Raw genomic sequence first — 17,722 nt, forward strand, 5'->3', positions numbered from 1 at the left:
AAAAAAATCATGGTAGTGAGTAGACAAGTCTCCCATATCACTTTCCACTCCAAAAAGGTCTGAGTCTCACAAATGTCAAACTTTATGTAGAGCAGCAGTCTTATAAAAAAAATATTTCTGGAAAGAAAAGTCCAGTGATTCAAAAACAGCCAGGAGAATGAAAGGAGGCAGAGCGCTGACTTGATGTTGCATTTTGCCAAAAAGGCCCACTTCCTGAAGGGCCTAACTATGATGACAGTGGAATCAAAGAATGGAAGTCTGAGGGTACACTACCCGCCGGATCGGGTAGATAAGTTCTTGGACTGCATTGCAGACAACTTTTTATTTCAGAAGGTTGAAAAAGCTACTGGGGGGAAGCTGTTCTAGACTTGATTTTAACAAATAGGGAGGAACTCGTTGAGAATTTGAAAGTAAAAGGCAGCTTGGGTGAAAGTGATCATGAAATCATAGAGTTTGCAATTCTAAGGAAGGGTAGAAGGGAGAACAGCAAAATAGAGACAATGGATTTCAGGAAGGCGGATTTTGGTAAGCTCAGAGAGCTGATAGGTAAGATTCCATGGGAATCAAGACGGAGGGGAAAAACAACTGAGGAGAGTTGGCAGTTTTTCAAAGGGACACTATTAAGAGCCCAAAAGCAAGCTATTCCGCTGGGTAGGAAAGATAGAAAATGTGGCAAAAGACCACCTTGGCTTAACCACGAGATCTTGCATGATCTAAAAAATAAAAAGGAGTCATATAAAAAATGGAAACTAGGACAGATTACAAAGGATGAATATAGGTAAACAACACAGGAATGCAGGGGCAAGATTAGAAAGGCGAAGGCACAAAATGAGCTCAAACTAGCTACAGGAATAAAGGGAAACAAGAAGACTTTTTATCAATACATTAGAAGCAAGAGAGAGACCAAGGACAGGGTAGGCCCACTGCTCAGAGAGGAGGGAGAAACAGTAACAGTAAACTTGAAAATGGAAGAGATGCTTAATGACTTCTTTGTTTTGGTCTTCACCGAGAAGTCTGAAGGAATGCCTAACATAGTGAATGCTAATGGGAAGGGGGTAGGTTTAGAAGATAAAATAAAAAAAGAACAAGTTAAAAATCACTTAGAAAAGTTAGATGCCTGCAAGTCACCAGGGCCTGATGAAATGCATCCTAGAATACTCAAGGAGCTAATAGAGGAGGTATCTAAGCCTCTAGCTATTATCTTTGGAAAATCGTGGGAGACGGGAAAGATTCCAGAAGACTGGAAGAGGGCAAACATAGTGCCCATCTATAAAAAGGGAAATAAAAACAACCCAGGAAACTACAGACCACTTAGTTTAATTTCTGTGCCAGGGAAGATAATGGAGCAAGTAATTAAGGAAATCATCTGCAAACACTTGGAAGGTGGTAAGGTGATAGAGAATAGCCAGCATGGATTTGTAAAGAACAAATCGTGTCAAACCAATCTGATAGCTCTCTTTGATAGGATAACGAATCTTGTAGATAAGGGAGAAGCGGTGGATGTGGTATACCTAGATTTTAGTAAGGCATTTGATACGGTCTCGCATGATATTCTTATCTGTAAACTAGGCAAATACAACTTAGACGGGGCTACTATAAGGTGGGTGCATAACTGGCTGGATAACCATACTCAGAGAGTAGTTATTAATGGTTCCCAATCCTGCTGAAAAGGTATAACGAGTAGGGTTCCACAGGGGTCTGTTTTGGGACAGGCTCTGTTCAATATCTTCATCAACGACTTAGATATTGGCATAGGAAGTACACTTATTAAGTTTGCAGATGATACCAAACTGGGAGGGATTGCAACTGCTTTGGAGGATAGGGTCATAATTCAAAATGATCTGGACAAATTGGAGAAATGGTCTGAGTTAAACAGGATGAAGTTTAACAAAGACAAATGCAAAGTGCTCCACTTAGGAAGGAACAATCCGTTTCACACATACAGAATGGGACGAGACTGTCTAGGAAGGAGTATGGCAGAAAGGGATCTAGGGGTTATAGTGGACCACAAGCTAAATATGAGTCAAAAGTGTGATGCTGTTGCAAAAAAAGCAAACGTGATTCTGGGATGCATTAACAGGTGTGTTGTGAGCAAGACACGAGAAGTCATTCTTCCGCTCTACTCTGCGCTGGTTAGGCCTCAACTGGAGTATTGTGTCCAGTTCTGGGCACCGCATTTCAAGAAAGATGTGAAGAAATCGGAGAAGGTCCAGAGAAGAGCAACAAGAATGATTAAAGGTCTTGAGAACATGACCTATGAAGGAAGGCTGAAATAATTGGGTTTGTTTAGTTTGGAAAAGAGAAGACTGAGAGGGGACATGATAGCAGTTTTCAGGTATCTAAAAGGGTGTCATGAGGAGGGAGAAAACTTGTTCACCTTAGCCTCTAAGGATAGAACAAGAAGCAATGGGCTTAAACTGCAGCAAGGGAGGTTTAGGTTGGACATTAGGAAAAAGTTCCTAACTGTCAGGGTGGTTAAACACTGGAATAAATTGCCTAGGGAGGTTGTGGAATCTCCATCTCTGGAGATATCTAAGAGTAGGTTAGATAAATGTCTATCAGGGATGGTCTAGACTGTATTTGGTCCTGCCATGAGGGCAGGGGACTGGACTCGATGACCTCTCGAGGTCCCTTCCAGTCCTAGAATCTATGAATGTATGAATTCCCGATCGCTCTGCCGTCGACTCTGGAACTCCCCCACGGCGAGAGGCAGAAGCGGAGTTTCACAAACTGTTTAACTCTCATGTGCTCCTATATGGGTATTGTACTTCTTGCATGGTACAATGCAGGTATTTTAATACTTAGATCAAGCAGATAAGGGTATCATAGTCACTGCTGCCATTAACTCAATATATGTATTTATAACCCTTGCTTTCTGGTCACTGCTGATTGTAATCCATGGATGATCCTATGGCTCCAGGCCTCGTAAGGATCAGATCAGAGTACTCTGGCCCTTGTTCCAAGGCACTCATCATGCCTGGGGGAATGTGGTCGTGTTGGGAGTGGAACAAGACAAAGAAATGAGGTTTGAGTGTGAGTGAAACAGATGAAAACCTTATGGAGCGCATGGGTCCACGTGGACCTCTTATAATGTGTGGGGAAAAGATTAGCAGCTTGGAGGAGCATCTTAGTTGGGTACTTTGAAACTCCCCTTCAGAGCTGTAATGTATTTCAGTCCAGACCTAATTCAGTTCCAACCTTTTCTTGTACTGAAAATCTCATTAATACCAAATTGTTCCGTTTTTGTAATGTGGTTAAATGTGTCCTAGTGACTAAGATGAGACCCAGCAGCTTTGTGATTTGGAGTAACATTTTAACCCAGGTCTCCCAATTTACATTAACCTTGATCCCTCAATGTCACTTTACAGTATAGATTGAATAGCTCAATTTCAGAAAAAAGGTATCAATGAATACAGACAGTTGTATTTAAATTATGTCCATGGCTGCAACTTAAATAAAATATCACCTAAAAGCAACATATTATGGCAGTAGTTGAAGGGGGTTGAGGAAACAGTAGCAGCCCCAAACATTCACTGGCCTTTTTCCCACTTTAATTTATTCTTGTTAATTGTAAACATGCAAATAAGTAGGTAGATACTATAGAGAAGAAATAAGACATGGTCCATGCCTTGATGAGAAGACTGGAAAAGGGAGGATAAAAGAAACATGAATACATTATGTAGTTGAGTGGGTTTGTTAATGGTATGTACCTCTCTTGATGTGCTATGTTTTTTATATGTTAACTTAATTCATGGGATTGAAGGTGGGGAGGCCACATCATAATGGGAAGGGAGGAAAGGAATAGATTAGTGCTGATTAAAGGTACGTCTATACTGCAGCTTGGAGTGAGCCTCCAAGCCTGGGTAAACAGACTCATGCTAGTGAGGTTCAAGATAGTCCACTAAAAATGGAAGTGTGGCTGTTACAGCTCAATTGGTGGTGCAGGCTCTCAAGCCCACCCAACGCCCTATCTCTCAGCTCAGGTGGCTAGCCTGAGTGTCTGCTAGAGCCCCCGTGTCTGCACTGCTGGGGGTAACATGCTAGCTGGAGCCCCGCTAGTGCAAGTCTGTCTACCCACACTGGGAGGTTAGCTCCAAGCTGCACTGTAGACATAGCTGAAAGGAAATGGAGGTGTGGAAGGGACGAGGAACTAGAAGGCAAGTGCAGGAGGCAAGGTTAAACTGACTGGTAGGGAGTTAACAAAAACAATCATTGGGCAGTACAGACAGATATTAATGGTTAAGGCACTAGAGCTGGAAAAATATATGGCTCTGCTAAAACACTTAGCTCTAGGTAAGTGTTCTTGAAGAGAAGTGAGGTGAGCTGAGGAGATTAGGGACTTTAAAGACCTTGTAGGGTGCTGGTGTCTCCTGCTGCAGTATGACTCCTCCAAGGAGCAGTAGCCATTAGGCTGCACAGCTTCATCAGAGTGCATGGGTGGGAGGAAGTTTCTGGACCCATTGCTCATATACCAACACTCATGTACTGAGCATCTTAATTTTACCACCTTAATACGCCTGTCTAATTCCCAGACCAGATAGGCCCTTAGTCCATGGCATAATGAAATCCTCAAGCCTTGCAGAGAGTCCTCAGGCACTCCTGCAGGCCCAACTTCCACCTATTGGGAAAATGGGTTGATGTCCTTTCCCAGGAATTAGGCATCTCTTCCTGGGATTTAAAGATAGAAACTCACCACCGCCTTCCAGTGATTTTAATACTGTCCTGGGAGGCTAATCTGTTCCTGTGACCAGGCCATCACTGAAATTAGCAATCCTGTGAAAAAGCAAGAAACAAAAATGGAATCTGATTAAACCCACCCCGGTGTTCTTAAGAAAAGTCCACAAAACCCACACAAAACTAATGTGTCTGTAATCAAGATAAAGAAAGCACATAAAAATACAAAGGAACAAAACTATAACCTGTATTACAATAAATAAGTAAATTGAGGGTAGGGTGGATGAATGGTGGAGCAGTGCAGGGCCTACTCTTTTCTTCTGTGGGCTGATGGGTGCCTCAGCCTCTGGTGACTGATAAAAGTATCAGGATTGTCCAGATGCAGACATTTTACTAGGATGGAGCTGCAAACGGGTACCAAGATGTGGCTTTGGATCTGGTTTACACCTACCTCATAATTTGGCACCAGCCTGGGTGTCTAGTGTTCTTATAAAGTTTCTTAAGGGTATGTAATTAAAATGCATTGCTTCAGTCTTTTTTTAGAAACTGTATTTCATAAATCCAATTTAAAATACAATGATATGTTAACTTAGTATTTTCAAAGGTAACCAGAGCATCTGTCTCACTACTTTTTGTGTCTTTTGTGGTAGCATATAGGTTGATGCTTCATTAGTAGAGTTCTGGGCACCGCATTTTTCTCTACTATTAAAGCAGCAGAGCAGAAGAAATATGACCCTCTGTTAGGGACTGTTATGAACTGTTGAGTGGCTGTGTTTTTATAAAAATCATGTCCAAGGGAGCATTAAATTTAGTTTTTAATTAACAGTTTTGTCACCCACCAGCACTAAAATTCAGCAGTCTACTAGTGTAATCACTGTAAGATTGTGGGCTATATACAACAAGTAATAACATCAAGTTGACTTTACACTTACATCAACAAAGAGTGCAGTGCAAAAGTGTGATAAGTAGACTTTTTATAACAAATTGCATATGTCTGATTTGAGGAATACCTAGAGATTTCATTTGATTTTTGTTGTAATAAATCAAATTAAGGAAGTGTGCTTTCTCAGTAACAAAAGCAATTTAGAAATTTATTGTAGACTTCAATAATTCTGATGTTATTCTCTGGATATTAGGAGCAGTTTAAGTCTGGCCAATACCATAAAAATGTCTTGGGTGAAATGTGGAAAAATAGCACTGTTCAGTAATACAGGTACAGTAGAAGCGAACAACATTTTAAAGACTTTTTGTATGCCAGTAGCAGCATTCTGTGTAATATGTGAAATATAATTTTGATATTATGCCAGGGAACACAAGGACAAATAATTAAATTAAAGCAGTAATTGGTCAGAGCAGAAAATGTCCAGTATGTTATACTATGACTGGAAGCATAATTTACAGTTGGAAGCTTTTTAAAAAAAGAAAAAAACCTGCCAGTTGGCGATTTCTACTGACTTGATCTAACATTACTTTAGTCTAGTTTACAAAATTCAAGTAATAGGCATGATAGGTTTTATTCCTATTGTGCGTTCTCCTAAAACAGTGCATTGAAATAAGTATTTTAAAATGAGTTCAATTAAACTGGTTAGTCAGTGTGTTGAGCTCTTTCTCCTTCCTATCTGCTTCCTACAAGTGTTTACCCATGAGTGAAGTTCTACACATCCTTGTGGTTAAAAACACTGGCTCTTTCCTTGTGTGTTTCCAGAAGGATGGAAGGTGAGGAAATTACTTGTTCAATCTTTTTTAGCAGTTATGGGCAGGACCACAATTCAGGAAAGCGTCCCTAATCAGAGAGGTACTTAAACATGCTTTCCTGAATTGGAGACTATACTGAATACCTCAGAGAGTCAAACTTTGTTATAGCAAGGACCACATCTTAATAGAAAGATCAATGGAAGATAGTCCATGTCAATTTGCAAGACCCCCCCCCCCCTCCTTTTTGCGATCGTGTAATGTCCCAATGGCAACTATAGCAATTGATATATGGAATAGTAATATAGGAAAACACTTATGTACTTTTATTTGACATAAATGTGATGTATCAACTGGAAATGAGAATAACCATGTGATCAGCCAGTCCATTGTGGATCACCACCAAACGATCCATCTATCACCAGCGATTCTCAGCCCACTGCTCATAAGCTACTCTAAACAGGCCACCTATAGCTCATTGATCCATTTCCTTCCTTTCCCTCTTTAATAAGAATTCTGAATATATCTTATTAACAATAGGATAAGCATCAGTCAGCCCTATAATTGAGATGCTGGCAACTATTTTAATCTGTAATATTTTACATTTACTCACATTACTGGGAAAACACCTCAGTCCAGTTAAATGAGGCTTCTGCTTTAGTAAGTGTTTGGGCAAGACCAATACAGATGTCATGGTCTCTACATGCCAATGTGGAAGTGCCAGGTCAGCTCCAGCCTGTTCCCAGCTAAACCTGGGACAGGGCTTCTTAAGTGGATGCTGCTTTTTCTTGGCTCCTGCTAGTGTGGGTGCTGGGATGGTATGGGGCTAAGTTGTCACTGTTTCCCTGCTGGGGCCACCATCAGAATAAAGAGGAACCTGAGATCCAAGCAAAGGAGCCATGGTATGGAAAGGCTTCTGTATTGGTTTGCTCTTCATCAGATTATCAAAAAGCAGATGCCACCTTTGTACTTCTCATGCCTGACCTCTGTGAAGGCACCGGGAGAGATGAAAGATGGCTGCTGCTAGGTCTGTCCCCATGAGAGAGAGTGGCTCCTAGCTCTCCCCACTTACCTTGAAGATCAGAAAAGTGTAGCAACCTGTTTTAAAGCCCACCACCCACTTTAGGGTCTTTGGTTCATGTTTATTCCTGCAGAAGCCCAGTAAAGCTTCTGTAGGAACACCATTAGCTTGCCCTTCCCTTCTGCCCCTCCCAGCCCAACTGTTTCACTTCAACCAGCGGGAGGGGAAGAGAAGGATCCAGGAGCAGAAGCCTCCATTTATGTTACCCTGTCTCAGGGAGGCCAGGATAATGTGGTGGTACTGTCTGATTTGCATAGAATGTGACATTTGCATTGTCCCTGGTCTTGCCCCCGAACGGCAAATCTAGAAATGCCCTCTCATTGCTAGTTGTAGTTACTGAAAGCACAAATTAGTGAGGTTTTATCTTCTTATCTCTTATGTCATCAGATCTAAAAATGTTACACTTGACATACACAGCCATAGCAATGTAGCAACCAACTGTACAATGAAGATGGTAAAGTGAAAGTTTAGCCTCTGAAGCAAATCTCTGTTTCTGCAGATTGTCATGGGAATTTAGCAGTCCAAGCAGTGCAGACAGCGCCCCACTTTTTACTGAAAGACACCTTTCCTCCTTACCTCCCAAACAAGTACGCTGTATGTAGCTCAACATCTCTGCTTGTGAAGAATGAAGGGCTGAGTTGACCTTGCTGGGTTTTGAACCTGGGTAGGCTTAGTCCAAAGTTTTATACTGAAAATGCCTGGTGTGAGTTTTAGAACATAAGAATGGCCATACTGGGTCAGACCAAAGATCCATCTAGCCCAGTATCCTGTCTCCCAACAGTGGCCAGTGCCAGGTGCCCCAGAGGGAATGAACAGAACAGGTAATCATCAAGTGATCCATCCCCTGTCTCCCATTCCCAGCTTCTGGCAAACAGAGGCTAGGGACAGCATTAATGGCTATTAGCCATTAATGGCCCTATCCTCCATGAATTTATGTAGTTATTTTTGAACCCTGTTATAAGTTCTAATGATTTGTGGCTCAATCCTGCAAATGCCTATGTCAGTGAGTATGTCTACACTTTGAGGGGGGTGTTTAATTTCCAAATTGAAGAGACATACCTGTGCTAGTTCTGATCAAGCTAGTGTGCTAAAAATAGTGTGTGGTCATGGCAATGCAAGCAGTGAGAGAGGCTAGCCACCCTGAGTATGTATCTATCCGAGATGCAATAGAAACATACTCGGGGTGGCTAGCCCATACAGCTGCTCCCATTGCTGCAACTACACTGTATTTTTAGCTCACTGCTTGACCAGAGTTAGCGCAAGTATGTCTCCTTGAGCTGGGAATTGCATCATCAACTCAATGTAGACATACTCAGTGACAAACACTGATAAGCACTAGGCATAGCAGTAAGTGTGTGCTGGATTGGACCTTTAAGTAGAATGATTCAAAATGGGTCAGTAACTGACATGAATGTTCTCATTTTTTTTCTTAAAATTGTTGTCAATAAATAGAATGGATCATTCAGTTTTAGAAAAGTGCATTTGATTGATTGCACCAAAACAAAAACTTCCTGGAATAAACATTACTGGCATTCCACTCAAGAACCTGTTTTGTTTTTTTAATCCTGATGCTTCACTCCCTTCCTGTTGGGTTTAAATTATTTATTCCCAAGTACATAATTTTTAGACGCATGCCTCTTTCTCAGTTGTGTTAAAATGAAAAGAACATTCAGAGTAGAATTGTGCATTTCACTCAGAAAATTTAGTATAATAAAAATAAGAATAGATAATGTACTCATAATTGCCTGTGCTAATTAAGTATTCGTTCTCTGTGTGTGTCTCTATTACAATTACAAATGGTTGCAATTGCACAAAGAAAAAAATTACTCTGGAAACTCTGAAAAGTAGCCACTGAAACAGAAGAATCTACAGCTTTCATAGCTGTATTTTATAGTGACACTGAAAATGGTGGGTGGGGATGAGAGACAGAGCTAGGAGTTGGTTTTTTGGTCTGGAAACAGATTGTTCTATGTTTCCAAAGCATCTATCAAACAGTAAGTGAAACCTGAGTTCTTATACATAAATAGAACTAAAAGCATACCATTGATTTGACAGTATGCAGCAGAGGAAATAACATTTGTGTATAGGGAAGATGTCTTGCTTAAAAAAAGAAAAAGTATAAAACAGATTTTTCTACTTCAGTTCTTACTGATCTTTCAGTCTGCTACACTAATTAATCCGACATGTATACAGAATTTTAATTACCTTTCCTATAAAACCTTACTTGCTTAAATAAGTATAATACTAATAATTATAGACAAAATTTAGAAAATACCTAATGCTATTAGCACCATGACACATTACATTTTTCTACAGACATGCACCAGTTTATTTAATGTAATTACATTAAATAAACATTTCTATATAAACTGATAGATTAATTTGCAGGCAGGTTAGAAATGGGACTTGAAATGTAGTTGTGTGTTTAACTTATGTAAACATATAAAAAGTTATAAATGCAATAACACTAAGTTTTTACAGAGAGACCATGGTTTTGGGGGGGTAGAAAACTTATGGTCTTCATCTTTGTGTCTTGCTACACAGATGAGAGGTTGGTAACTAGTCATTCTTGGTAATTATTACTAGAAGGTTCTAAAGCTTCATTATTAACTCCAGGTGCATAATCTTTCTAGCAGACTATGGATAGAGGCCCAGAAAGGGCTTCAAGTTTCATTAAAATATGTATCAGGTTGGTACTTAATTTTTTTTACTTTATAAAATGTTCTGAATTATAAAAGCTCAGGGCACATGTACAACTTCTGCTGTAATGTCAAGAGTCTGCCCCAAACCCACAAATATCATCTTCATTTTCTGTGGGTTAAACTTCAGATGATTCTCTCTCCTCCAAGTCCTCATCTTGATCATGCACTGAGAAAGTACTGCCACTCCACCATATGGATCTGAGGAAAAAAGAGCTGTAGATCTTCCATATCCTAATGATACTAAAATCCAGATCTCCCCCAAAGGTGTCTTGTACAAACTGGATCGGATGAGTGACAGAATGGAACCCTCCATTTGAAACCATGATTCCCAGCTAGGATCCATAGGCAGATCAACAAAATTTTGCATATAATATTATCAAAAGTTGCTGACAGACCTAAAAGAACCACTATGGGCATCTCCCCATCATTTTGTAGGAGATACTCAATGAGATCACTATCTCCATGCCAAAAGCCAAAAACTCCCAACATCAGAGTTGGCTTGACTCTACTTTTTCATTAACATTTTCCAAGAAGAGGAAGGTTAAAGATAGTGATATCTGGCAATTAAATCTTCTGAAATTTGTCTAAACAATACATCCTAGAAGAGGCTGTATCCATGGGCAACTCCAAAAGGTTCAGATTACTAAAAAGCCGAACCTGTTCTTCTTTGGGTAGTCTCACATTGACCAGTAATAACACCTGAATGCAAGAGAGAACTTCTCTTTCAAAACTATGTAATTTATCTTTCAGGTCCTGTGGGTGTAGGGTTGAATGAACTTAAACGAAAATTGTTGATCAGCAATACCCAGCATTATGGTGTAACAGTGCCGCGTAAGTAGAAATGCATTTTGTGAGTCCTCATGCTGTATCAGTTTTTTTTATTCTTATGTTAACCTAAGGTCAACATTGTCAAACATGGATGCATAAACCCATATTTAGGCACCTAAGTTAGCGTCATAAATTTTAAACATCTACGTCTGCTGCATCTACGTTTTGAATAAACATTGATGAAACCAACTAGAAAATTTTGGCCCAGATTCTGGTGCAGTGCATTTTCAGTATAAATTTGATGCAGTTGATGTCAACAAAGATTTTAGTAAATGAAACTCCCATTTAAAAGCTCCTTAGGAATTGGCATTGTAGTGGTGAAATGTATTCCACCAGCAGTTCAGTTTGAGGGAGCAAAATCTTACAGGGACAATGGGAGAATTCACACAACACAGACCCAATTGTTTCATATATTCAGAGATTGGTGAGTGGTGATATACAATGGAAAGTTTTCTCAGATTATTAGCTCCCAGAATAGGAAGAGTTTTCTTGTAGAGTAGCATGTTATCTCTGCTCTGATGTAACTGTCAGATAATCATAGGCAATATGACTGATCAAGAGTGATGATAGAAGTAGTTCTGACCTGTAAATATGTCATTCAAATCCCTAATATTTTGGCATTATAAAATGCATCAAGTCAGCTTTGAGAACCACTGTCTTAGAGCATTGGAGAAGATCTAGAAGACTGGAGGAAAGCTAATGTGCCAGTTTTAAAAAATGATAAATAGGATGACCTGGATAATTATAGGCCTGTCAGCTGACATCGATCCCAGGCAAGATGATGGAGTGGCCAATACAGGACTTGATTAATAACAAACTAAAGGAGGGCAATGTAATTAATGCAAATCAGCATGGGTTTATGGAAAATAGATCCTGTCAAACTAAGTTAATATCTTTCTGTGATGAGGTTACAAGTTTTGGGTAATAAAGATAATATTGCTGATGCAATATTCTTCAACTGCTCTAGGCGTTTGACTTGGTACCACATGACATTTTTATTAAAAACCTAGAACAATATAAAAATAATATAGCACAGATTAAATGGATTAAAAATGGCTAACTGTTAGGTCTCAAAATGTAATTGTAAGTGAGGAATCATCATTAAGTGTCTCTGTTTCCAGTGGGGTCCCGCAGGAATCAGTACATGGCCCTAGGCTATTTAATATTTTTATCAATGACTTGAAAGGAAACATAAAATTATCACTGATAAAGTCTCCGGATGACACAAAAAATGGGGGAATGGTAAATAATAAAGAAGACAGGTCTCTGATTCAGACCAATCTGCATCACTTGATAAACTGGGTGCAAGCAAACAATATGTGTTTTAATATGGCTAACTAGTAAATGGCCTAGTGGATGGGGGGAAGCAGTAGACATGATATATGTTGATTTTCATAAGGCTTTTGACACAGGATCACATGACAGTCTCATAAACGAGGGAAATGCAAACTCGATGAAATTACTATAAAGTGCATGGACAGCTGGTTGAAAGACTGTTCTCAGTATAGTTATCAATAGTTCGCTGTCAAACTGGTAGTGAACATCTAGTGGGGTCCTGCAGGGGTCAATCCTGGGTCCATTTGGAGATGTCACCAATCTGGGAGAGGTTGCAAATGCTTTGGAGGACAGGATTAGGATTCAAAATGACCTTGACAAATGGGAGATTTGGTCTGGATTCAACAAGATGAAATTTAATAAATATAAGTGCTAAGTACTTCACTTAAGAAGGAAAAATCAAATGCAGATCTACAAAATGGGGAATAACTGACAAGGATCTGAGGGTTATAGTGGATCTCAAATCGAATGTGAAACAACGTGTTGCATTTGTGAAAACAGGTAGTATTCTGGGTTGTATTAATGGAAGTGTTGTATATAAGACATAGAGGTAATTGTCCCACTATATTTGGTACTGTTGAAAACTTCACTGGAGTACTGTGTCCGGTTCTGGTTGCCACACAGTCGGAAAGGTGTACAAATTGGAGTGTGTCCAGAGGAGAGCAACAAAAATGATAAAAGATTTAGAAAACCCAATCCTTGAGGAAATTTTTGTTTTGTTTTTAAAAAGAACATATTTAGTCTTGAGAAAAGAAGACCAAGATGGGACCTGATAAGTCTTCAAATATGTTAATTTAATATGTAATAAAGAGGATGGTGATCAATTGTTCTCCATGTCCACTGAAGGTAGGACAAGAAATCATGTGCTTAATTTGCAGAAAGAGAGATTTAGGTTAGATATTAGGAAAAACTTTCAAATTATAAGGGTAATTGAGCTTTGGACTAGGCTTCCAAGGGAGGTTATGGAATGCCCATCATGCAGGTTGGACAAACACATGTCAAGGATATGGTCTGGGTTTACTAGGTCCTGCCTCAGACCAGGGGGCTGCACTTGATGACTTTGAGGTCCCTTCCAACTCCACATTTCTATGATTCTATGAAATGTAAACGTATACATCTAGAACAAAGAATGTAGGCCATACTTATCTTAGGAAGCAGTGACTGAAAAAGATTTGGTGGTCAAGGTGGATAATCAGCTGAACATGAGCTCTCAGTGTGATATTGCAGCCAAAAGAGTCAATGTGATCCTGGGCGGCATAAATGGGAATCTCATAAAAGAGGTAGAGAGGTTATTTTACCTTTATATTGGATACTGGTGTGACTGCTGCTGGAATACTGTGTGCAGTGTGGTGCCCACAATTCAAGAAGGATGTTGATAAATTGGAGCAGAGCCACAAGAATGATTTAAGGATTAGAAAACATGCCTTATAGTGGCATACTTAAAGAACTCAAACTATTTAGTTAAACAGAAAGTTAAGGGATGACTTGATTACAGTCTATTAGTATCTACATAGGGAACAGATATGTAATAATGGGCTCTTCAGTCTAACAGAGAGGTATAATATGATCCATAAGAACGGCTATACTGGGACAGACCAAAGGTCCATCTAGCCCAGTGTCCTATCTTCTGACAGTGGCCAATACCAGGTGCCCCAGAGGGAATGAACAGAACAGGTAATCATCAAGTGATCCATCCTCTATCGCCCATTCCCAGCTTCTGGCAAACAGAAGTTAGGAACACCATCCCTGCCCATCCTGGTTAATAGCCATTGATAGAACTATCCTCCATGAACTTACCTAATTCTTTTTTGAACCCTGTTATAGTCTTGGTCTTCAACATCCTCTGAGAAGGAGTTCCACAGGTTGACTGTGCGTTGTGTGAAATACTTCCTTTTGTTTGTTTTAAACGTGCTGCCTATTAATTTCATTTGGTGACCCCTAGTTCTTGTGTTATGAGAAGGAGTAAATAACACTTCCTTATGATTGGTGTGGAGAAAGTAAATGATTTTATAGACCTCTGTCATATCCCCCTTAGTCATCTTTTTTCCAAGCTGAAAAGTCCCAGTCTTATTAATCTCTCCTCATATGGCAGACTCTCCATACCCCTAATCATTTTTGTTGTCCTTTTCTGAACCTTTTCTAATTCCAGTCTTTTTTGAGCTGGGGCAACCATAGCTGCACACAGTATTCAAGATGTGGGCGTACCATGGATTTATATAGAGGCAATATGATATTTTCTGTCTTATTGTGTATCCCTTTCTTAATGATTCCCAACATTCTGTTCGCTTTTTTGACTGCCACTGCACGTTGAGTGGATGTTTTCAGAGAACTATCCACAATGACTCTAAGATCTCTCTTGAGTGGTAACAGCTAATTTAGACCCCATCATTTTATATGTATAATTGGTATTATGTTTTCCAATGTGCATCACTTTGCATTTATCGACATTGAATTTCATCTTCCATTTTGTTGCCCAGTCACCCAGTTTTGTGACGGCTGGACGTTGAAGCTAGACTAATTCAAACTGGAATTGAGGTATACATTTTTAACAGTGAGAGTAATTAACCGTTGGAACAACTTACCAAGGGTCCTGGTGGATTCTCCATTACTGACCATTTTAAAATCAAGATTGGATTTAAAAAAAAAAAAGAAGATGATATGCTGTAGGAATTACTTTGGGGAAGTTCTATGGCCTGTGTTATACAGGTAGCCAGACCAGATGATCACAGTGGCCCTTTCTGGCCTTGGAATCTATGGATGAATTGAAATGTTGACTTTTTTCAAATCTGATCAATTAATGTGATTTATAAACACTGGATGAATATTAACACCATCATTGCAATGCTATGCTCATGGAACAGCTCATAAGATTGGGGTTGGGGGGGGGGGGAGATGGCGACATGGTATTTACCATAAAATAACACCTTTTAATAAAGTGGGTTTTTGTTTTCAAAACTTGATGTTCATAAGTTAAATAGGGTTTAACTTTGTTCTAAGAATTTTATTTTCATAAAAAATATGTAAAATGGCGGCACTCTTTCAAGCAAGCTACTGTCGCTGTGGATGTTCTGCACACCCAAAGGCAAAAGCTGCACTCAGTGCACGTAAAGATAATGAATTGTAAATAGTAGAATTGTTTTCTCTAAATTATTTTAGTTTTTTTAAATTAATGTAATCTAGACTCCAACATGAAAAAGATACTACATTTTCAGTAAAAATACATTTGTCATATTTTAACTATGACCTTAATGCCATTCTAAACTGAAGGCTGTGGGAAATGTAGCTGCAAGCTGTAGTGAATTTATTTGCTGTATTCTCCATTCAAGGCCAAGGCTAGTTAAACTTTAGAGAATTTTACAAGAAAAATTTCTATCAGGTGAGTTCTTGGCATTAGACCCTGTGGGATCCCTAGAGTAGACCAGGCTCTTGCAGTTTCAGGCAGTTTTACTACTGCATTAGTGAATCCTGAAAATTAGGTTTAACACTATCATTATGGAGCAGCTCTGGCCATTGGGGCTTTATCCATGCTATGACTCCCACTGATGTTAGCAGTGATAGGGAATTTTTTAAAAAATTCCTTAATACAGACATGGTTGAATTCTGCTGCTATTGTACAATTTCTGTGACATTTATGCAAAGTACTAGCCTGTATTCAGATAGCAACTCAATTCATGTACCTCGTTACAGAATGTATCAGTTATCATATTTCCAAAATCAGAAGCAATCTTTTGTGTAAAAATTAAAAAATAAATAAACAAAAGGATTTTCTTTTGTTGTGGCGGATGGACACCTTTCACTGAGGGGCTTCTCCAAATCCACACAGCTTTCCATCTCATTTCCTCCTGGACTTTGCCTCCTACAGTGAGGCTCCTCTAAGAGCAAGGGACTCCAGCACCTTATATCCAAGGCATTAACTCAATACTTTCTCTAACCATGTGCATATTCTTAAACGTGTAGATATGGGTACGTTTGTAATTGGAAAAATTAATACATTTGTTCTCTAATTCACAAGAGTTGCAAATATTTGTCCCTTCTGTAAATTCATTTTAAAAAAATTGCCCAATGCTCTCAGATACTCAACGGATTGATAAATGTGCAATCATCTGCACAAGATTTTTCTCCCCACAAAATTGCTATTTTTCATCAAGCAACTTTGTGTCTCCAGAGTTTTGCTTTTCAATTACTCATCAAAACTTGAGGGGGTGGGGGTCACTTTCAAGTGACACTTAATAATTGCAGTGGGACCATCTTTGAAATGTATTTTTTTATGGTAGCCTAAGGATAAGACAAAAATACTTAATATATACTCTGTATGTGCATCTTTTTCTATATATACGTGAGTTAGTGATAGAGAGTGCATGACAGCGTAGTACAAAGGTTTTATAGGTATGAGTTTGGAATGGTCACATTAGTCATAAGTGAGTGAGTTACACAGGTAATAAAAACCTTCATACCACACCACACCACATCACACCATTAAGCATTTTGTCCCATTTGTACCTAATTTTATAGAAAAACTATTACTTGATGCTTGAGAGGAAGTAAAAATAGAATTAAAAAACCCATAATCCATCTAGTCTATTGTGCAAGGCTGTAGATGGGGAGAAAGAGGAATTCCTTTCTGGCCACCAGAGGCAATCAGCTCCTAAAATATGAAATGTAATTTTCCATTATATTACTATCATACCTTACATACTGTAACTGCAAATGTTGTTAATGATCATAACATTATTTGGTGCTCTGATAAATCCATTCACTAAACGTCATTTGCCTTGATGGTCCCCTGTGCCAGGGAATTCCACAAATTCCTTTTATGATGAATAGTGGCAGAGGGAACAGGATTGTTCTAAATTGCTGCTCATTTAATTTTTCAACAGCCTTATTGTTCCCCCTTTAGTTAACTTTTCCATTAGTAAATAAAATTGATAATCTGTTATTTATGTCCAATGAGGTTTTCTTGTACTTGCTTTAGGCTCAATCCTGTGACATGCTGAGTGCAGCCTTCAAGATGCTGAGCACACTCAACTCCTTTGGAAGCCAGTGTAAGATAAGAGCACTCTGCACCACACAGGATTGGGCCCTTCATATTTTTCCTAAAACTGGTTTGTTGTTTTTAAAAAGCTTTTTTTTTCTTTTTCTTTTTTTTTTAATGAAACCACAGACACGACTAGAGCAAGAAGAGGCCAAGAAAGTGACGGTGTTGAGTACATTTTCATTTCCAAGCACTTGTTTGAGACAGATGTACAGAATAACAAGTATGTTGAAAAGGTTAACTAGAGCCACAGTCAAAACAATGGTTTCATTGTGAAGTTTTAGTAGTTGGTTCTTTTATGTAGTAATTAAAATGGGTATAGCCTGCATTGATTTTAAAACATGTTAAAGTATAATGTCTAAACAGTCAGCACTGCAA

General features: G+C 39.0%; 1 protein-coding gene across 4 annotated transcripts in view; it reads left to right on the top strand.

The window, feature by feature from the left end:
- The window catches only part of MPP7 (membrane palmitoylated protein 7), a 292,487-nt gene that overhangs the window by 260,185 nt on the left and 14,580 nt on the right, over positions 1-17,722 (top strand). For all 4 annotated transcript variants that reach the window (XR_004644410.1, XM_034760180.1, XM_034760179.1 and 1 more), the window contains 2 exons: positions 10,900-10,980; positions 17,474-17,567. Coding sequence is in view for 3 of the 4 variants with exons in the window: in XM_034760180.1 (XP_034616071.1) it covers positions 10,900-10,980; positions 17,474-17,567 (175 nt within the window). In the remaining variant the exon portion in view is untranslated. The remainder of the gene's footprint in view (positions 1-10,899; positions 10,981-17,473; positions 17,568-17,722) is intronic.

The sequence above is a fragment of the Trachemys scripta genome, chromosome 2 (assembly GCF_013100865.1).
Source record: "Trachemys scripta elegans isolate TJP31775 chromosome 2, CAS_Tse_1.0, whole genome shotgun sequence".
NCBI classification, from domain to species: domain Eukaryota; kingdom Metazoa; phylum Chordata; order Testudines; family Emydidae; genus Trachemys; species Trachemys scripta.